The following is an 18,596-nucleotide window of genomic DNA, read 5'->3' on the forward strand; positions in this document are numbered from 1 at the left end:
GTAAAGAAATAAAACAATTTCCATCCCACAATGGCAGATAAAGGCGCAAACGCCCCCTTACAGCCAATTCTACCAGTGCTAAGTCTGGCAAAATATGAAAAGAAAGAAAACTCCACCCATGTGCACAGTTAGACTGCGTTTTGCGCTAGACTAGCTCTTCACGAAAATAGAACCCTGCTTCTTGCCCACAATCATCAGGGATTTGGTCCAGCTCACTCACGACTCTAATGAGAACAAGCAATATCGAAGATGGCTGGCTGGATGGACATTAGTTTTACATTCTCTCATGACTCCATGGCTATTTTAACACTACTTACTTTGGACATCCACTTAATTCACCGAATGCGATTTCTTGGTTGCTGCCCTCAGATGGAATTGGAAAGTTCTAATGTGTCACTCTGTCGACAGCAAGTCAGGTTCGAATGTTATTGAATGCGCCGCTAAATGGTTGTCATTCACATCATTCAAAAGCCCCCCTTGTGTGAAGTAAAGTCTAATAATTATGTTTCCTCATTTATTGGAATATTTTCAACATCACCAGTGACTGACTCAATTAGAAGCATATTTATTCAGCACTTTGCACAATCAATACGAAGCCCAGGAAAAGGTCTTTCTCATGGTAAATGTTGATTTTAATCTTGGTTCCATATAAGGATCCTAATGATTTTCGTTGGCATACCTGAGTCTTGGTGAAATGTTTTCCTCCTTCTTTCAATCTAGGTTATTGGTGTCGAAGAATGTTGTTTACATTCATTTGTTCCAACATAAGATTAAAAAGATCAACATTCAAAAAGTTGATTTTGATGTGCAGAATAAGACAAAATGTTTGAAAAACATCCAATGAAATTCTCACTTGCTTTCTTCCCCCTTGGTCATAGAAAAGATCATTAAAAACAAGGGTTAAAAAAAATACATCAAAAACAATCTATTAAGACTGAAAAGAACACAAGAGCACATTTTCTTCTGGGTGTTTTGTTGGAAATAGAATGTTTCAAGTTTGTGTTTCATATTTGCCTTTGATATCAGATATTACAATTTATCGATCAATATTATTTAGTTCATATTGGCCAATCACATATTAATTTGCATAGGATTCATCATAATAACTCAGCCCAATGTCTTACACCTGTGACAGCTATGCTATTTTTTTTTTTTTTTTTGTCTCACGCAGACCTCCACCACCGTCCATGTTCACATTGTGGATGAAAATGACAACGCCCCTGAATTTCCCGAGGAGGAGTATGTCACCGTGCTGAGCGAGGGCCCTGACACAGTGGGCGCCACCATTGCTACAGTGACAGCCGTTGACCCAGATGAGGATCTGAATGGCACTTTGCGATATGCCATTACTCAAGGCAACCTGGCCCAAACTTTTCATATCAACAGCATCACGGTGAGTTTATATAATGATAACACTGGCCAAATTTTTACCAGATATGGCTTCATGTGTTCTTAAATGTGTTTTTGACACAGACTTTTATTTTTAATGTCTTTACTTTTCTTCCTGCGGATCAGTTGTTTGAGATATTTTTATTTTTGTTTTCATCTCTGATTAAAATATATATAAATTTATAGGCCAGTGTAATTGTAGCGTCAACTTGTGTCTTAAAAAAAGTTTCATGTACTGATTATGTGTGTTTAGGGGAGGATTACAGCTGTGAAGGAGCTTGACTTTGAGATCAGTAATGGACACTATGCTCTGGTGGTCACAGCGACAGATCAAAGTCCAAATCCTGCTCATCGTTTGACATCGAGCACAACAGTAATGATACTCTTCATCCTTTTTCCTCTCTGTTTAAGAACATGTACAAGACTTCAACTCTTCACACCCTCTTTTTGAATTTCATCAAATATGGACTCAGTGAGGACAATACAGTATCGTCACACTTGCAAAACACAAGATCGCAAGAGTACTGTTAAAATTCTGCCTTTCCAAAGATTTCGACACTCTGTATTGGTTGTCTCGTTAGACAATGAAAACGGAAAAGTATTGCCATTGTAAAGGCTAAATTGTATTATGCACCTGTAATCAATTTTTTTATCGTATGTACAGTATACTCGTATATTGTATCATACTGGTGAGAGTTAAAGAAGTACCATATGTCATCTTGATTTCTCATCATAAGGAAATGCGATCATGTTAAATTCTCCTTTTTACCGTAGGTGCTGGTGAACGTCCTAGACGTGAATGATGTAACACCCACTTTCCCCAGTGCCTACGAAGGCCCCTTTGTGGTGACTGAGGGCCAGCCAGGTCCTCGGGTCTGGACACTCAGAGCCACTGATGAAGACTCGGGGCTGAATGGCAAAGTGGAGTACAGCATCACTGGTGGAGATCATCAAAGTTGGTGTTGATGTGCCGTCTTTGTTTCCGAACTGTAATGTTGCTCAGTAATTGATCAGCATGACTGAGCAAATTTCTGTCTTGCTTTACAAGACGAATTCATGATTTCTCCTGTGGAGGGGGAACTTCGAGTGAGGAAGGATGTTGAGTTGGACAGAGAGAGCATTGCCTTTTACAACATCACTGTCACAGCCAGAGACCTGGGCACGCCGTCGCGCAACAGCTCGGTGGGTGCATATGACGCAAACATACCATCACATTCCCACCACAGTGTTTTGGGGGTTTTTTTCACGGAAATCAGAGGCTGGGTCTGTTCTAATTAGAATAGTTATTCACTTAGATGATAACAGAAGTACAACTGATCAGCTCGAGCATCAAGCAGTCACTATCATATAACCTCGATTAATTCTATTGGTAATTTTTGAAGTCACATTTTTTAAATATCATATTGCGCCAAGTGCAGTGACAAAAAAAGTCCTTTGAATTTAAATAAGTAAAGGTAAATTGACTTAATTTGAACACTGTGCATTGGTTACACACGATTGAAATCTGCCAAAATGGCATAATTTTCAAGGACAATGGAAATTTATGAGAAAAAAAATTGCATTCGTTTACCAGATTTTAATCATGTGCAACTAATGTACTGTACATGTTCAAATTTTGCAACTCCAAAGACTTCTTATTTCTTTGTATAAAAAAGTTAACCACTGCTAACATTAATGCCCATTTTGACTTTAATGACGAATGACAAAGGCTTAATGCTTCATTGTGCTTGTACTGAGAAGGAAAAAAAATCCAGTGCCATGTTGCATGTTGTTGTTTCAGAACTTGCTTGCATTGGTGTAACTTTCATACTGTCAAAACATGTTCCCGGTGCTTTGCTAAAGTTATGACCTAAGTAACAGTCACTTCTCTATGTGTGTGCGTGTGCGTGTGCGTGTGTGTGTGTGTGTGTGTCATCATTCTTTTGAAAAAGGAAGCAGTAGAACTTACAAATAACTATTTTCAAATGTAGAAGGGAGAAAAGTCGAGTCATCAGAAAAATAAATATTCAAATACAGATTCTTAAAAAAGAAATTATTTGCACTTTATTTCCCACCACTGCTTGCTTGTAAGTTACCTGTAAAAAGAAGTCAACCACTAAATCCTTAACCGTAACTTTGACAAGTGATGACATTCTTTTGTGAAATTTGCTGACACCAGCACCTGACAGCCTCATTTGTATTTTACTACCTTCATATTCAGAACCTTGTGTTTTCCTCAGGTTGTCGTGGGGGTCCACGTCCGAGACATCAACGACAACGACCCCGTCCTCCTAAACCTGCCTTACAACACCAGTGTGAGCGAGGGCGCCTCTGTACATACATCAGTGGCACGAGTCCGAGCTCAAGATGCGGACAGTGGGCGCAACGCATTGCTCTCCTATAACATCACCGCTGGCAACCGGGATGGCGCCTTCTATGTCAATGACACAGTGAGTGAATCAGATACAAACGCTAGTAATTTGAGATTTTGCCCATTAGATCCCTTATCATGACATGAGACACAATATATGTGATTCCCTTCACCAACCTGGAACAAATAGTGTTGATTATGCAGTGACTATTATTTGTATGTGCTTTAACAAATGATGGGGAAGTGAAACTTAACATTTGTATGTCCATTGTGACGCTGAGCTTTCACATTTCCGCAAGAGAAAATCTCATCCTTTGCATGTTTTCCAGTCAGGTGTCGTGCAGGTGAACAGGCCACTCGACAGAGAGCGAGTGGCTGAGTACAGACTCACCATCACTGTCAAAGATAACCCGGAGAACCCTCGCATCGCTCGCAGGGTAGTCACACGTTGTTATGCATGTACTGTATATCAGGACGATGCATGTTTGCACCGAGTAGTGACACTTATCAAACATTTACTATTGAATCTCTCCATTCATAGTGCGACATTTGCCTGATTTCTTTCATGATTCCTGCATTTCTTCTTTTTTTCTTCTTCTTCTTCTGTCACACACCACCAGGACTCCGACCTCCTGGTCATAACCATACTGGATGAGAATGACAACAGACCTGTGTTTACCAGAAACAGTTACAGGGCAGAGATCACAGAGAACTCTCCAGCAGGTAGCACCTGTGTGCATGCGTGCCACTGTGTGCTTGGTCTGTTTTACTGAGTGCTTCATGTTGAGAAAGTTGTGTTTATCGCGTCTGCACCACTTCCTGTTTTTAGACTTGTCTCTTTTTCACAACTTCACACAATTAACCAAAGCGCGAAGTCTGAACTTTACATTCATTTTACGAACTGCAGAATGTATTTTCCTAGATTGTGAACTAATAAGTAGATCACATTAGATTAATTGGTCCCTTACAAATTTCTAATCAACATTTAATTCTCAACCATGATCGTATGAGCTGTACTAACTGTACTGAAACTTTCTTCAAGGCCTCAAATCAAAATGGTTGCATTGTTGAATGGGAAACTGCAAACTCTCTGGAAAAAAAGTTCAAGCCTTGCTATCTGTTCATCCCTCAGACAGTACTGTAACAGTGCTGAACGGGCCCGTTTTGGCTGTAGATAAAGATATCGGACCTAATGCTGTTGTGAAGTATCGTCTGTTGGGACCTAGGGTGGATCTTTTCACTGTGGATGCTAACAGTGGTAAGTATGAGCAAATGCAGTACAGATGATAGGGAGAAGCTGCAAAATGTTTTTACGGTGTGTCTTGGTTTCTTCTTCTAGGAGTTATTCGTGTGCAACCGGGAGCCAAGTTGGACCGCGAGGCGTTTCAGGAGCCTCGGATAGAGTTGGTACTAGTTGGGGAGGACATTGGGGGATTAAACGGCAGTGTCCCTCTCACAGTGACCATCCTGGATCAGAATGACAACCCACCTGTTTTCAGCCCTCCCAGTTTCAGTGTACGACTCCCCGAGAATAGCCCCACCGGTGCGTTGCATATTGGGTAGCGTTTCAATAAATGGGACAGGGACGAATGACATTGTTTAAGCTCTCTATGTCTCCTCCAGGTGTGGTGGTGACGCAGCTCTCCGCCATCGATGCTGACTCCGGCTCGAACGGCTGGCTCACATACCGCTTGGTAAGCGGTGCTCAGGATCGCTTTGTGGTCGACGCTCTCTCCGGAGCCGTTCTGGTCGGCAACAGCACCCTGGACAGGGAGGAGCGTGGGTCCTACCGCCTGGTTGTCATGGCAACCGACCGGGGCACGCCACCAATGTCTGGCACGGCCAATCTAATGGTCATCCTCGACGATGTCAATGATTCGCGGCCGCGTTTTATAGAGCCCCTCACCATGATTAATGTCAATGAGTCCACGCCACCCGGGGTGGTGGTCGCCACGTTGACAGCTGAGGATCCCGACCTGCATCCCCGACTGGAATATTATATCATCTCAGTGGAAGCAAAGGATGATGGAAACAACCCGGTAGATGGCCTGCAGGAATCCTTTGGCATTGATTTGCACACTGGTCAGTTTAATATCATTGCTGTGTGATTAGGTCGAATACATGAATGCAATCTTTCTAAGAAATTAAATGTGTTTTGATGAAATTGCAGGTGCGGTGTTTGTACGCAACCCACTCAACAGAGAACAGGTAGCTACTTTCGAGATTATCGTCTCTGTCCATGACAACGCCAGCGAGGTTATTGACAAGTCTGGCAGTGTCCCAAACGGTAAAATTAGTTTGTAGCCAAGATTGTAGTCCAAACGCAATATCTGTGAAGTCATTCATCTCGTGTTCATTTCCATCATAGCAAGACTAACCATCAACATTTTGGATGTAAATGACAACGCTCCTCGTTTCCGTCCCTTCGGAGTGACCAATTTCACAGAGAAGATTTTGGAGGGAGCACAACCAGGCACAACACTGCTCTCTGTGTCAGCTGTGGATCCGGACAAAGGCCCCAATGGCCAGGTCATCTATCAGCTGCTCCACTTACCACGAGGAGGCTATGTCAGACTCGAGGATCCCTCCACTGGTATGAACACTACCACACTCAAACAGGCTTTTACACTCCGATAGTGAACATCATTGCCCACTCTTCTGGTGTAAAATAGTTATTTTGCAATGCAATAAAGTTCTTTAGACTAATACTGTATTCACCATAGATATTTGAGAACATTTTCATTGATGGATCTCTGAATGGTGGTTATAATGCTTGTAAGTCGTGACATAAATATTGTGCATGTCGGCTATGATAGTACAATAACTGTTTATCTCAGTTAGTATTGTTCTGTTGGACCAGGGATCGGCAGCTTAAACGATGGAGAGGGCCACGATTTTTTATCAGCACTGCTGACGGGGCCCACGTCATAACCAAATGTATGACGCAAATGACAGGTGGTGTCTTGTATTAAATTCCCATTCAAAAGCACAAAACTGCTGAACACCAAACCGTCATGAAGCACAAGAACTTGTCCTGCTTGTCATTAAAAATCCCCAAATTAAAAGGCTGGCCAGCTCACTCACCTGTGTGAACACAGTGCAGCAAAGTTTGGCCTCAAAGATATGCCGTTTGTTTACTTTTTAGATCAGTGACTGGGGGAAATCTTTCGTGGCTGATAGCATCTCTAAGCAAACTAGGCAGATAAGTTTGTGTTTAATATCGGTGAACATTAAAGGCACCATTTTCTTGACCTGATTTGACCCTGGCTTCTGGCCAGGATGCACTCCGACTGATGCAGAAGTACAGTCTTGCGGTCGGCACCATATGGTGGTCAACGCTGTTTTACAACTTAAAACTACTCAGCTGCAGTCAACATTTTTAGTTTCAAAAGTTAGTTGAGAATCACTCTGACTGTGACAGTAGCCCTGAATTAATCACCGGAGAGGTAGCAACATTTTCTAGCAACACCCTGCCTTGTGTTGATAGTAATTGCCAGTTTTTCACAAACATCTCAGGTAAGATTGTGGCCAACCAGACGGTGGATTTTGAACAGGTGCAATGGCTTAATTTCACGATTCGGGCAAGGGACCACGGAAGTCCTCCCCGAATTGCCGAGTTGCCTGTTTATCTACGCATTGTGGATGTCAATGACAACAACCCAGTTTTCCTACAACCCTCATATCAGGTACTGAATATGAATGGCTTCGTTAAAACAAAAGACATAAAACGATTACAGTATGTGAATCGATGCAATGCTGGTGATGTTTCATTTCTGAAGTCTAATTATCTTTGTCGATAGGAGCCTGTTTTTGAAAATGTGAATCTCGGCACAACCATAGTTCGTGTCAGTGCAACAGATGCCGATTCAGGTCTCTTTGCTGTTATTGAGTACAGCTTAGTCGACGGGGAGGGCAAGTTTGGCATCAAACCAACAACTGTGAGTCCAACATGTTAACTTCAATCTATTACTACTTCCACGGCATTATTAGATAAGTTCCTGACACTTGCTGAACTCTTCGACAGGCTGAGTCTTCTGAACTGAGTTTTGTATTTTTGAGAAAGTGCAATGCATTTGGACTGAATATATTATTAGAAAATACTGTCTGTATATTATCTGCCATATATACACAAAAAGTATCAACGGAAAGCACTCCCATTTTTTCCTCTGCCATCCTTCCACATATGCTGTAGGGAGAAATCTACATCCTCTCTCCCTTGGATCGAGAGACAAAAGACCACTACACACTAACTGCTGTTGCTCGAGACAATCCTGGTGGCAGCTCTAATAACAGGCGAGAGAACTCTGTCCAGGTATATATTACAAAATTAATAAAATAAACAGTAAAACACTAGAGCTCAATGTCAATACTGTGGGAAAGCTTGTTTTTACCTCTTCTAAATGATGCCTCAAACTTCTGCGATTACTCTTGGTTGTTATTATGAGGTGTTCTTTAATGTCTCATTCATAAAATGATGGAATTGGTTTACAATTTATTCTCTTAAAAAAAATTAAAAACAGTCTGGTGTCTTGTGTGAAAGAGCCACACGCAGCATGGAAGCTTTTCCATATGTTGGTGACACGCTGATGTGAGATGGCACTCCTCTCCTCCAAGGCAGTCAGTATGATTGTGTTGGTCACATTAGTGCAAACAATGTTTGTGTTTAGTTGAACTCAGTCATGATTGTTGGCAGGCCATTCTTTTCTTTTTACCCTCAAATTCTGGAGGTAGCCTGATAAACACCACCCTGTGGCCCACCACATCATTTTATGTGGCCCGCGAAAGCAGCTCAAACATGAACTTCCACAATCCCTTCTAAAATTAAATTATATGTAATAAATACGAGATGTATTCTAAGCATTTGCTTGTTACCAAACTTCTCATGATAGTAACTTAAACAATAGTTGAATCAACAGTTATTCTTGACTTCTTTATGTGGTTTCAGTCATAACGGCCCTCCAAGTCAAACGGTAATTAAAATGTGGCCCGCGCCAGAAATGACTCTGACACCCCTGATTTAAAGAAAGATGTGATCATGTTGCAAACACTGGGAATCGAAGACCCAACTGCTGGATTTGGGACTTCAGCTTTCTACCACTGAGCTAACCCACCACAATCAACCTTTGGGTTGTTTTGTGTTTTTCCTCAAACAAGTTCTATATGGTGGTTAAAGAGTAAACATTGTTGCAACAACCAGGGATCGAACACGCAACCTCTGGTGTGGCTTGCCATCACTCTACCACTGAGCCAAAGCACCACATAGAGCAGTGGAGTTGTGTTTTTTTATCAATCATGGTCGTTTTTTTCGGCTAAAAACGCCTGACTATACATGGTCGTTTTTTTCAGCTAAAAATTTTGTCCAAAAACGCCTTACTATGCATGGTCGGTTTTTTTCGGTCAAAAACGCCTTACTATACATGGTCGTTTTTTTGGGCTAAAATCGCCTTACTATACATGGTCATTTTTTTCGGCTAAAAACGCCTTACTATATATACATGGTCGTTTTTTTCGGCGAAAAATTTCGTCCAAAAATGCCTGACTATACGTTTTTTTCGGCCAAAAAGGCCTTACTATATGTGGTGGTTTTTTTCGGCTAAAAACCCTTGACTATACATGGTCGTTTTTTTCGTCCAAAAACGCCTTACTATACATGGTCGTTTTTTTCGTCCAAAAAGGCCTTACAATACAAGGTCATTTTTTTCGGCTAAAAAGGCCTTACTATACATGGTCGTTTTTTTCGGCTAAAAATGCCTTCCTATACATGGTCGGGGGTTTTTTCGGCTAAAAACGCCTTAGTATACATGGTCGTTTTTTTCGGCTAAAGATTTTGTCCAAAAATGCCTTACTATACATGGTTGTTTTTTTGGGCTAAAAACGCCTTACTATACATGGTCGTTTTTTTCGGCTAAAAAGTTCGTCCAAAAATGCCTTCCTATACATGGTCGTTTTTTTTCGTCCAAAAACGCCTTACTGTACATGGTCGTTTTTTTCGGCGAAAAACGCCTTACGATGTAAAAAACGACTTCAATAAGCCGTACTAATCATGTTGGTCAAAGAAAGAAGGGATATGGTTGCAACCTCTGGGGATTGAACACCATACCGCTGGTTTCGGACATGGTTTCGCTACCCCTGAGCCACACCACCACATAGCTTCTTGTTTGTTTTGTGTTTTCTTCAATAAAGCTGCAAATGGTGGTTAAATGGTTAGTCGACAAAAACATTAAATTAAATGACAGAGGCATTATCTTAGCAACTATAACTATACCAAGGTGTGTAAAGAATGCCATGTAAGGGAATCAATCACTCTGCTTGTTGCTGATCATTAGGTCCTCGTCACAATTCTGGATGTCAACGATTATCGGCCACGTTTCTCTGAGCGAGTATTCACCACCAGCATGTTTGAAAACGAGCCCAGTGGAACGTCAGTGATCACAGTGAAGGCTTCTGACCTGGATGAAGGCGAGAATGGGGCAGTACTTTACAGCCTGCTCGGGGCCCATTCAGGTTTGAATTCACTGTCAGAATTCAATTTGGTTATTTTCCTTTATCTTTTGTTTGACTGCTGGAATCACCAAGAGAAAATGTGCTCCCTCATATTCACGCTGTTGAATTTAAGATGAATGGATCACATCAAAACATGAGATGTCTGAATGATGGGCAAGCTCACTGGAAGGGCATCCTGGGGAGTTTTGGGTATTGATCATCCTGAACAGCACAATTGGCTGACCTCCAACTACTACTCCCAATCTGAATATATTTCCATCCTCAGTAGGATTAAATTCCCCGACCCTCTCTAATTTGAAACCAGATCCATATTGGGCAAGCTCGATAAAACACAGATTCCATCCATCATCCATTCATCCATTTTTTTGTGTGTGTTTTTTTTAGGCACGCTGCATCCTGGACAGGTTGCCAATATATCACAGGGCACACTTACACACGTAGAGACATTAACCGCCAACCATTTACATTTACTGTTCATTCACGCTGTGACTTAGTGAGATTTGAGCCCACATCGCCTGCACGAAAATCCGCCAAGTGAACCATGATACCATCAGTGGCATCGCCCCCAAAATACAGATCCAATTCAAACATGAACATTCATAAACACACAGTGGAATTGCAGAAATGACAGTGGGGTGGGAATCATTTCCTTCCCTCCAACATACAATCCACAGTCATGTTATGTAGTGTTATGGGTTTTTTCATGTAGAATGTCATATCCAAACAATTTGACTGACAGCACTCATACACTGTTATTTGTCACCAAGTGTGTTTGTACCTTTTCCAGTGCCCATTATTTTGGGGTCATGTAACACGATGGAGGAAACAGAAATGAGATGGAAAAGACTGTAATAATTCACTTGTAATTCATCATTTATCCGCAAACTGTTTCTCTCTTTCCAGACGCCTTCTCTCTGGATCCAAACACAGGACTTGTGCGTTCTCGCCGTCTGCTTCAGTCGTCTGAGAGCTTCAACCTAACCGTGGTGGCCACAGACCAGGGGCGTCCCCCCTTGTGGGCAACCGCGGACCTCATCATTGCGGTCATAGACGTCAATGACAACCGGCCTGTATTTGTAAGACCAGCAAATGGAACCATTATCCATATCTCAGAGGTAGGGTCATGCTAATTATGACATTTGGGGGGGGGCTGCTTGAATTGGCCCTCTCATAGCAAGTTATTTGTAACAGTTGGTCGTTTGCATTCTGTTTTACTTTGATGCACAAAAGCTCTTTTGTGCATTTCACAGCCAAATCGTGATCACAACCAGCGCATCCACCTTTACTTCCTGTTTTGATGCTAAGTTGTGAGAGGAATTCAAATGTGCGTTCGTGCAAGGGAACTGGAAAAAACAAAATAGCTTTTAACCTTTCTGAATGTATTGCTAATGCATAATAGATATCGCCTTGCTCCACAATGAATCATGTGACAAATAACAATGCTAATTATGCAGCAAATTACAGAGACACTGGTTTAGCCTGCACCAATGACCGACAATATCAAATCCAACATTACTACAAATTATTACAAATGCTTCCAAGTACAGTTTATGGATATAAATAAATGTAGCTCTTTCATCACATTTACTCATGCAATGCATTTGAACGGCGCGAATGTTTGTCAGTGTTTACGACTTGTTTCCAGTGGGAAAAGGATCAGGTTACAGCTCACTGATTATGCATTGTTAAAAAATATCCTAATAATAGCATTACGTAAATAATAAGCTTTTTGAATATTAATGTCTTGACACCTTTGTTGTTTTAGAGACGTTGTACATTCAAGATTGCTCTTTTGTATCCATATAGGAGCAGCCTCCGGGCCTGCCGGTGTACGAGGTCTATGCAACTGACTCAGATGAGGGCGTCAACGGAGAGGTGCGCTATGGCTTCCTGCAGACTGGAGCGGGCAGCAGAGACTGGGAAAATTTCCACATTGATGCCATCTCTGGAGTCATTACAACTACAGTCAAACTGGACAGAGAGAAACAGTCCCTCCACAGCGTGAGTGAAAATGCCCTTCTTCACTTAAGGTGAATCTTTCTAACTGTGCGCCAATGCTTCTTCGTGCAGCTTTTCATTGTGGCTCGTGACATGGGCCAACCCGTGCCTTATGAAACCACACAACCTCTGCAGGTGGCGCTGTTGGATATTGACGACAATGAGCCAGTCTTTCTCAAACCACCGGTGAGCAATGAGGCCTTAGTTACCGCAGTGACGGTTTTCCCTTCAAGGAATGGCCCTCCTTTGAATGTGGTGATGAGCATAGTTGAGCATTGCTTTGTGTTTTTGTGTTGTGCACCGCAGCGTGGCAGCTTGCCTTACCAGAAGCTCTCCGTGCCTGAGCATTCCCCTCCTGGGACTGTTGTGGGGAATGTGACCAGAGCTGTGGACGCTGATGAAGGCTCCAATGCTATTGTTTACTACTTTATTGCAGGTGATCCAGCCCCTCTCCTTCTCTTCTGTCTGAGGCTAAATGATGCATAAATCACACAGCCTTTCTTTCCATGTCATCCCAAAGGGGGAAACAGCGATGGAAACTTTGGCTTGGGTCTAGACGGAGAGCTAAAGTTGTACAGGGAACTGGATCGTGAGGAAAACCCAGTCTATTCCATCATCATCAAGGCCTCCAGTAACAAGAATTGGAGTCCTTCCAGGGGTCAAAGGGTTTCGCGCGTCAAAGCTTTGGACCCCGCCCGAGACCCCAGCCTGCTGGAGGTGCGGATTGAACTGGAAGACATCAATGACCAGAAACCGCGATTTACCAAGGCAGAGTACACTGCAGGTCATCTTTTTTTTTTTTTTTCCTAAATGTATGCATCCCGCGGTTTCTGGTCAACCGGTCACAAAACATGTTCTTATTCTTTCTTGGGTGCAGGAGTGGCTGCTAATGCCAAAGTGGGATCAGAGCTCATTAAAGTGGTGGCAATCGATAATGACATCGGCAACAACAGCTTGGTGCAGTATCACATTGTTACCATCCGTTACTTCCCTTCTCAGAGCAACGGCAGCGAGGATGTTGGCAGCATTTTCATTATCGGTGAGCTTCCTTGTTTAACTTCGTGCCAGATAGGGAAAATGATGTATCTTTGACAAATCTTTTTACACATTGATGTAACCTCAACATGGACTTGTCGGCTGCAGCTTAATGTACTCTAGCTCAGTGTAATCTTAAGTGCTCGAAAAAATATTTGCTATATCCAAAAATGTTCCTTTGCAAAATAACATATGACATTTTTCCGTATTCTATTGAAGTGTTAGTCAGTTTTCATTTGTCATTTTACCTTATTACATTACTGGGGGATTTATAATATATTAAGTAGCAATACAATGTGGGTGGGGTGTTACAGCAGTATGATGGGGAAAAAAATCATCTGGTGAGTAGTCACATTCAAGGACTTGTGCTTTTTGCATCAACTGAATTAATGAACTTTGTGATGTCCGCAGGTTTGACAGAAGGTATCATTCGCACGTATGATCTCTTCACGGCTTACAGTCCTGGATATTTTCAGCTCGAAATTTTGGCATGCGACCTGGCAGGACATAGCACCACCGCTAATGTCAATATCTACATCCTGCGGGACGACCAGAGGGTCAAGATAGTTTTCAATGAGATCCCTGATTTGGTCCGTGAAAGCCAAGATGATTTCATTAACTTGCTATCCAACATCACAGGCGCTGTTGTCAACCTCGATGACATACAGGTGAGGTTTGATTTTTATTTTGACGGCTAACTAATATGTCGTTAATATGTGTATGTAACTATTTACTCGTGTTGCCCTCTGTTTGCTTTGTCCCAGTTTCACATTGACAAGAAAGGCAGAGTGAATTATGCCCAGACAGACATGCTGGTACACATAGTCAACAATCAAAGCAACACCATCCAAGATGTTGAAAGGTGCGGTATAAATTCCAAGCCCTACAAATGTTTCAGTCCAAAGCAGCACATAAAGTAGTAACACCAACTCTGAATAAATATTGGTGCAACTTTTTCAAGATTTGAGATGTGCCCAACTGTTCTGCTACTTGTACATCAAACATTTTTCCACTGTTCATCCATCCATCATTCGAGCCTCTGTCTCTTTTTTACTTTTGAAACACAAACTTGCAGTTGCACCTCAATTTACCTACATTACAATGACAATGACAAAAGTTTTCTGTTCATTACTGCCTTGTGTTTTCTTTGATCTGCAGAGTGATTCAGATGATCGATGAAAACAAGGAACAGCTTAGAAATTTGTTTCGGAAGTACAACGTGGTGGACGTTCAGCCCGCCGTCAGTGACAAGCTACCTGACGACATTACCACGCTGCAGGTCAGGTCAACCTGTAAAAAAAAAAATATTCTGCTCGTCTGTGGTGTTAAATTTTTATTTTGTCTATCTGTCACAGCTGGTCATCATTATTCTGGCTGTGCTGCTGTGCCTGGCAGGAATATTGTTTGTCTCAATGAACTGGCATTATCGCAGAGTGTAAGAGTGTTTCAACATGTCACTCATTCATTGAATTTATATGTCTGCTCTGTCACCTTTTAAGCCACGTTGCTACAGATTGTCCGAGTTGTGACATTTTTATGGCCGTTGCAGGCATCAGAGGAAGCTCAAAGCTATCGTCGCAGGATCAACAGGTTTGTGTTCGTCCCTCGAACAGCACGTGGCCGTACAGGGTGTCATACAAAGCACGGTTCTGAAGTTGCAAGTTTGTGAAGAGTTGTCTTTCCTCCCACATCCAGGGAACCAGGGTTTAATGGATACTCTGGACATGCCCAACACCAACAAATATTCCTTTGAGGGGTGAGCTTTTCATACAATCGAAATTTCAAGAACTTTCCAAATCATTTGTTACGATCCACTTTCCATTAATGCTCGTTTTAAACACCCCCTCGACCCTTGTGAGGATAACCGGATAGGAAAGTGAATGGATGGATGGATGTCACTCAGATTAGATTGAGCCTTCAGGTTTGGAAACGGCCACTCTTCCACATGAGCCATGCTACTCCTGTGAATTAGTACATGGCTGGTGTCTCCAAAAGGAGAGGCCAAATATTATGATCACTTTTTGGAGGTTCAAGTATTCTGCCTGACACCAGCGTTTTGCTATAACTGACAGTCGGAGTTGCTGTCTCCCAACCTGAAAGTTGTGGGTGCATTCCTCAACCCCCTTTTAAAATAAACTAATATTGTGTGAGTAAAATGTATTCAAAAACTGTCCTTGTAAAATGCATTTAGAATTTATGACTGAGAAATCTTTCCTAGGTTTTTTTTTTGGTTTGTTTTTTTCACTGCACTCGAGCAGCAGTAAATCTTTCAAATACTTGAGACTCCCATCAGTGTAAAATGGGGGTGAGTAATAAAAGTTGATTTATTCGTTTGGAGTACTGTTAATCCACTACTTTGAGTAAAATTTACTCAAAATAATTTATTCTCTTCCAAGTGTAATTTTAGACTGTGACCACTTTATTTATTTATTTTTTTGTAAAATGTGCTCTTCCAAACTTACTGTGTATATGCCCGATTGATTTGCAACCAATCCAGAGTGTATTCTGATGCTCGCCCAAAATCAGCTGGGATAGACGCCAGTTACCCAAGACTATTTCAGAGGTTCTCTTCAAAAACTGAAACACTGACAGTATATAATAAAGATTAATTAAACATTTTGGGACATACTCTTCAGAAGGCCAATTCCTGGGTAAATACTATCAAAAATCATCTTCCATTTTTTTTTTAGAGGAGCTAGTCAGCAGAATAACCTCTTCCTGTATCCAAAGTAGCCAGCATCTTCAAATCATCTAACCGGGAATGTTTTATCGAACCATACTGCATCACATGAAGTGGCAATACTAAATTGATTTAAAATTAGTTAATAATACATTTCTTTTAAAATCTAACTTTAAAATCTCTCTGCAGAGCTAATCCCGTGTGGCTGGATCCATTCTGTCACAACCTGGAGCTTGCTGCTCAGGCGGACCACGAGGACGACCTGCCCGAGAACCTGAGTGAGATCACGGACCTGTGGAACAGCCCCGCACGCACTCATGTTAGTTCCAGCATGATTTCATTCATCATGCAGGGTGTCCGGAAAGTCTCTTTAGAATGCAATTTATTTATTACATAAGGCAGTCTAATGAACAAGTATGTGGAAATAATGACATTTGTACAAAATGAGGAGTAGGTTTTGCAGTTTGTTATTGTTTGCTTGGTCATCGTGTGACGATGGATGTCAGGCTTTTATTAACAGAGCATCAGGGAAAGTCAGATAAAAAAAATGTCCTTACAATTCTAAACAGTCAAAACACAGTATTTTGATTAATATTGCGTTTATGGAGTATAAATTAAACAACTAAATCCACAATTTTATCCATCTTAGCGGGCAGCCATTGTGTCACTTGCTGTCAGCTGAAAATGACATCACAGCTGCTAAGGGCACAGGTAATGACCAATCACGTATCAGCGTGCAAATGTCATGTGACCAAACTCAGAAAGTTGGTGAGCCGTGATTGGTCATTCCTGAGCCCTGAGGAACTGTGATGTCATTTTTAGTGGACAGCAGGGGCAAAATGCCCCCCCTCTGAGATGGACAAAAATGAGTGGACTTTGCTGCAGAATTCATATCCCACAATCTCAATGTTAATCCAAATGTCATGTTAAGACTAGTGCGGCAGCATAGAACACATTCTTGTAAAGAAAATGTTGACTTAACTTTCCCTTTAAATGCCCAATTCTGATCTTTAAACGTTTTGAAAGCCACCAAGTTCAAATCAAATTAACATTTCTAATCATTTTTTTTTTTGTTTGTAATAAATGTTTTGTATTGTAAAGAGAATGTGTGGACATGATATGGTTTTGGTTCTGTGAGATATCATCCTCTTAAATTGACGTATTTTTGATGTCATTTTCGCAGGGAACATTTGGTCGGGAGCCGCAAGCGAAGCCCGATGATGATCGTTACTTAAGAGCAGCCATTCAGGAGTACGACAATATTGCTAAACTGGGCCAAATCATGAGGGAAGGACCAATCAAGGTGAGACATAGAATGTTGGATACACACTGAAATGTTCTGTCCAAACTCAAATGCCACTTGATCTTGGGTAATGCACACCCCATCTGATTCTTCTAAGGGGAAACTATAATCTTCTCCAGTAACTTCCTAGAAGAAAACAGGAAATCAAGCAGAATGACTCGGCAGCGGATTCATCACTGCTCTGCATATTTTATGTTCAACATCTCTCGAGATGCATGTGCTCCAAAAGAGTCTGATACTAACTGCCATCCCGTCAGGGTTCCCTGCTCAAAGTGGTCCTCGACGACTACCTGAGACTGAAAAAACTATTTGCAGCCAGACTCGTCACTGTTTCCACCAGCCAGGGAGAAAACTCATCCGTCACTGAGGTGGGCTTGGTTGAGTGCTGTGTGCTCCTGCTGCCTTGCGACAACGCTGCCTCCTTTGACTTTCCATCTGATCTGGCTTTCTCGTCACACCTTGGTGACTTGGGAGAAAGTGTTACCCTCGCTATTTTATCGACACAGGACATTTCACCTGGCACGTTCTTCCAAGTGGCAAAAGCCTTCTCTTTCTCCGATGGCTAGTAGGCTATACAAACACTTTAAATGTCTTGAATAATGATTTCAGCCTTCTTCTTAGAGGCAGTCTTGCAGTCTTCTGTGTACATTTTTTTGCATCAACTCAATTTATCCACCTCGCCCACAGGTTCCCCTGGATTAATTTTGACTTTGGCAGCCTCAAAGTTTTTCTCATCATTTCAGATCAGCGGTAGTCAGTCACTTTTCTGAAACTCAAAAGTATACTGTTACCATTGTTTACAAATATTGGACTATGAAATCGCCAATTTAACCCTTTCAGGGACAGCGGTTACGACAGTGGACAGCTCATCATATAATCAGTTTACAGGGTGCAGGAAAGGGTTCAAGTTGTTCATCCATGACTTTTGCGCCCTTCAACACTAAGCTCCATTCTACCTGTGCTTGATCCACTTCCAGCATTGGAATACACAGTATATGAGTGCCATAATAGAGGGAAGCTTTCCTTTGATTCTTTTCATTCATCCATGTCTTTTCTACTTGGAATTTGGTTTTCCACACCAACTCAAGGTGGTTCAGTCCCGACCAAGCATTTTTGCATGAACTGATGAAGCCTGATTGGCTGTGTGGAAAAAAACTTTAAAAAAAAAAAAAGATAACCAGAGCAGTTCAGTTGCAATTGATTCAAGGCCCTGAGAAGAGGGAAGCCTCATTCCAAACAGTGGGGTACAGCTGCATCATGGCCATAATCATAGTGATTGTTTCTGACCTTAGTCTTCCTCTGGAGACATGAGCGAACAACACTGCGTGTTTTCCGTG

The 18,596-nt window shown here is 41.8% G+C and overlaps 1 protein-coding gene across 2 annotated transcripts in view; it reads left to right on the forward strand.

Moving 5' to 3' along the window:
- The window catches only part of cdh23 (cadherin-related 23), a 150,053-nt gene that overhangs the window by 128,970 nt on the left and 2,487 nt on the right, over positions 1-18,596 (forward strand). For both annotated transcript variants that reach the window (XM_086121828.1, XM_086121827.1), the window contains 31 exons: positions 1,172-1,393; positions 1,643-1,762; positions 2,164-2,344; positions 2,438-2,571; positions 3,609-3,818; positions 4,069-4,176; positions 4,360-4,462; positions 4,872-4,997; positions 5,079-5,282; positions 5,363-5,821; positions 5,910-6,026; positions 6,108-6,332; positions 7,256-7,425; positions 7,540-7,677; positions 7,932-8,051; positions 10,066-10,243; positions 11,147-11,358; positions 12,050-12,244; positions 12,314-12,427; positions 12,548-12,677; positions 12,762-13,025; positions 13,119-13,280; positions 13,688-13,944; positions 14,041-14,138; positions 14,435-14,555; positions 14,632-14,711; positions 14,826-14,866; positions 14,972-15,032; positions 16,146-16,275; positions 17,140-17,259; positions 17,517-17,627. In XM_086121828.1, coding sequence (XP_085977954.1) covers positions 1,172-1,393; positions 1,643-1,762; positions 2,164-2,344; positions 2,438-2,571; positions 3,609-3,818; positions 4,069-4,176; positions 4,360-4,462; positions 4,872-4,997; positions 5,079-5,282; positions 5,363-5,821; positions 5,910-6,026; positions 6,108-6,332; positions 7,256-7,425; positions 7,540-7,677; positions 7,932-8,051; positions 10,066-10,243; positions 11,147-11,358; positions 12,050-12,244; positions 12,314-12,427; positions 12,548-12,677; positions 12,762-13,025; positions 13,119-13,280; positions 13,688-13,944; positions 14,041-14,138; positions 14,435-14,555; positions 14,632-14,711; positions 14,826-14,866; positions 14,972-15,032; positions 16,146-16,275; positions 17,140-17,259; positions 17,517-17,627 — 4,911 coding nt within the window. The remainder of the gene's footprint in view (positions 1-1,171; positions 1,394-1,642; positions 1,763-2,163; positions 2,345-2,437; positions 2,572-3,608; positions 3,819-4,068; positions 4,177-4,359; positions 4,463-4,871; positions 4,998-5,078; positions 5,283-5,362; positions 5,822-5,909; positions 6,027-6,107; positions 6,333-7,255; positions 7,426-7,539; positions 7,678-7,931; positions 8,052-10,065; positions 10,244-11,146; positions 11,359-12,049; positions 12,245-12,313; positions 12,428-12,547; positions 12,678-12,761; positions 13,026-13,118; positions 13,281-13,687; positions 13,945-14,040; positions 14,139-14,434; positions 14,556-14,631; positions 14,712-14,825; positions 14,867-14,971; positions 15,033-16,145; positions 16,276-17,139; positions 17,260-17,516; positions 17,628-18,596) is intronic.

The sequence above is a fragment of the Hippocampus guttulatus genome, chromosome 10 (assembly GCF_054856545.1).
Source record: "Hippocampus guttulatus isolate MCC_2025c chromosome 10, RoL_Hgut_1.0, whole genome shotgun sequence".
Classification (NCBI taxonomy): Eukaryota; Metazoa; Chordata; class Actinopteri; order Syngnathiformes; family Syngnathidae; genus Hippocampus; species Hippocampus guttulatus.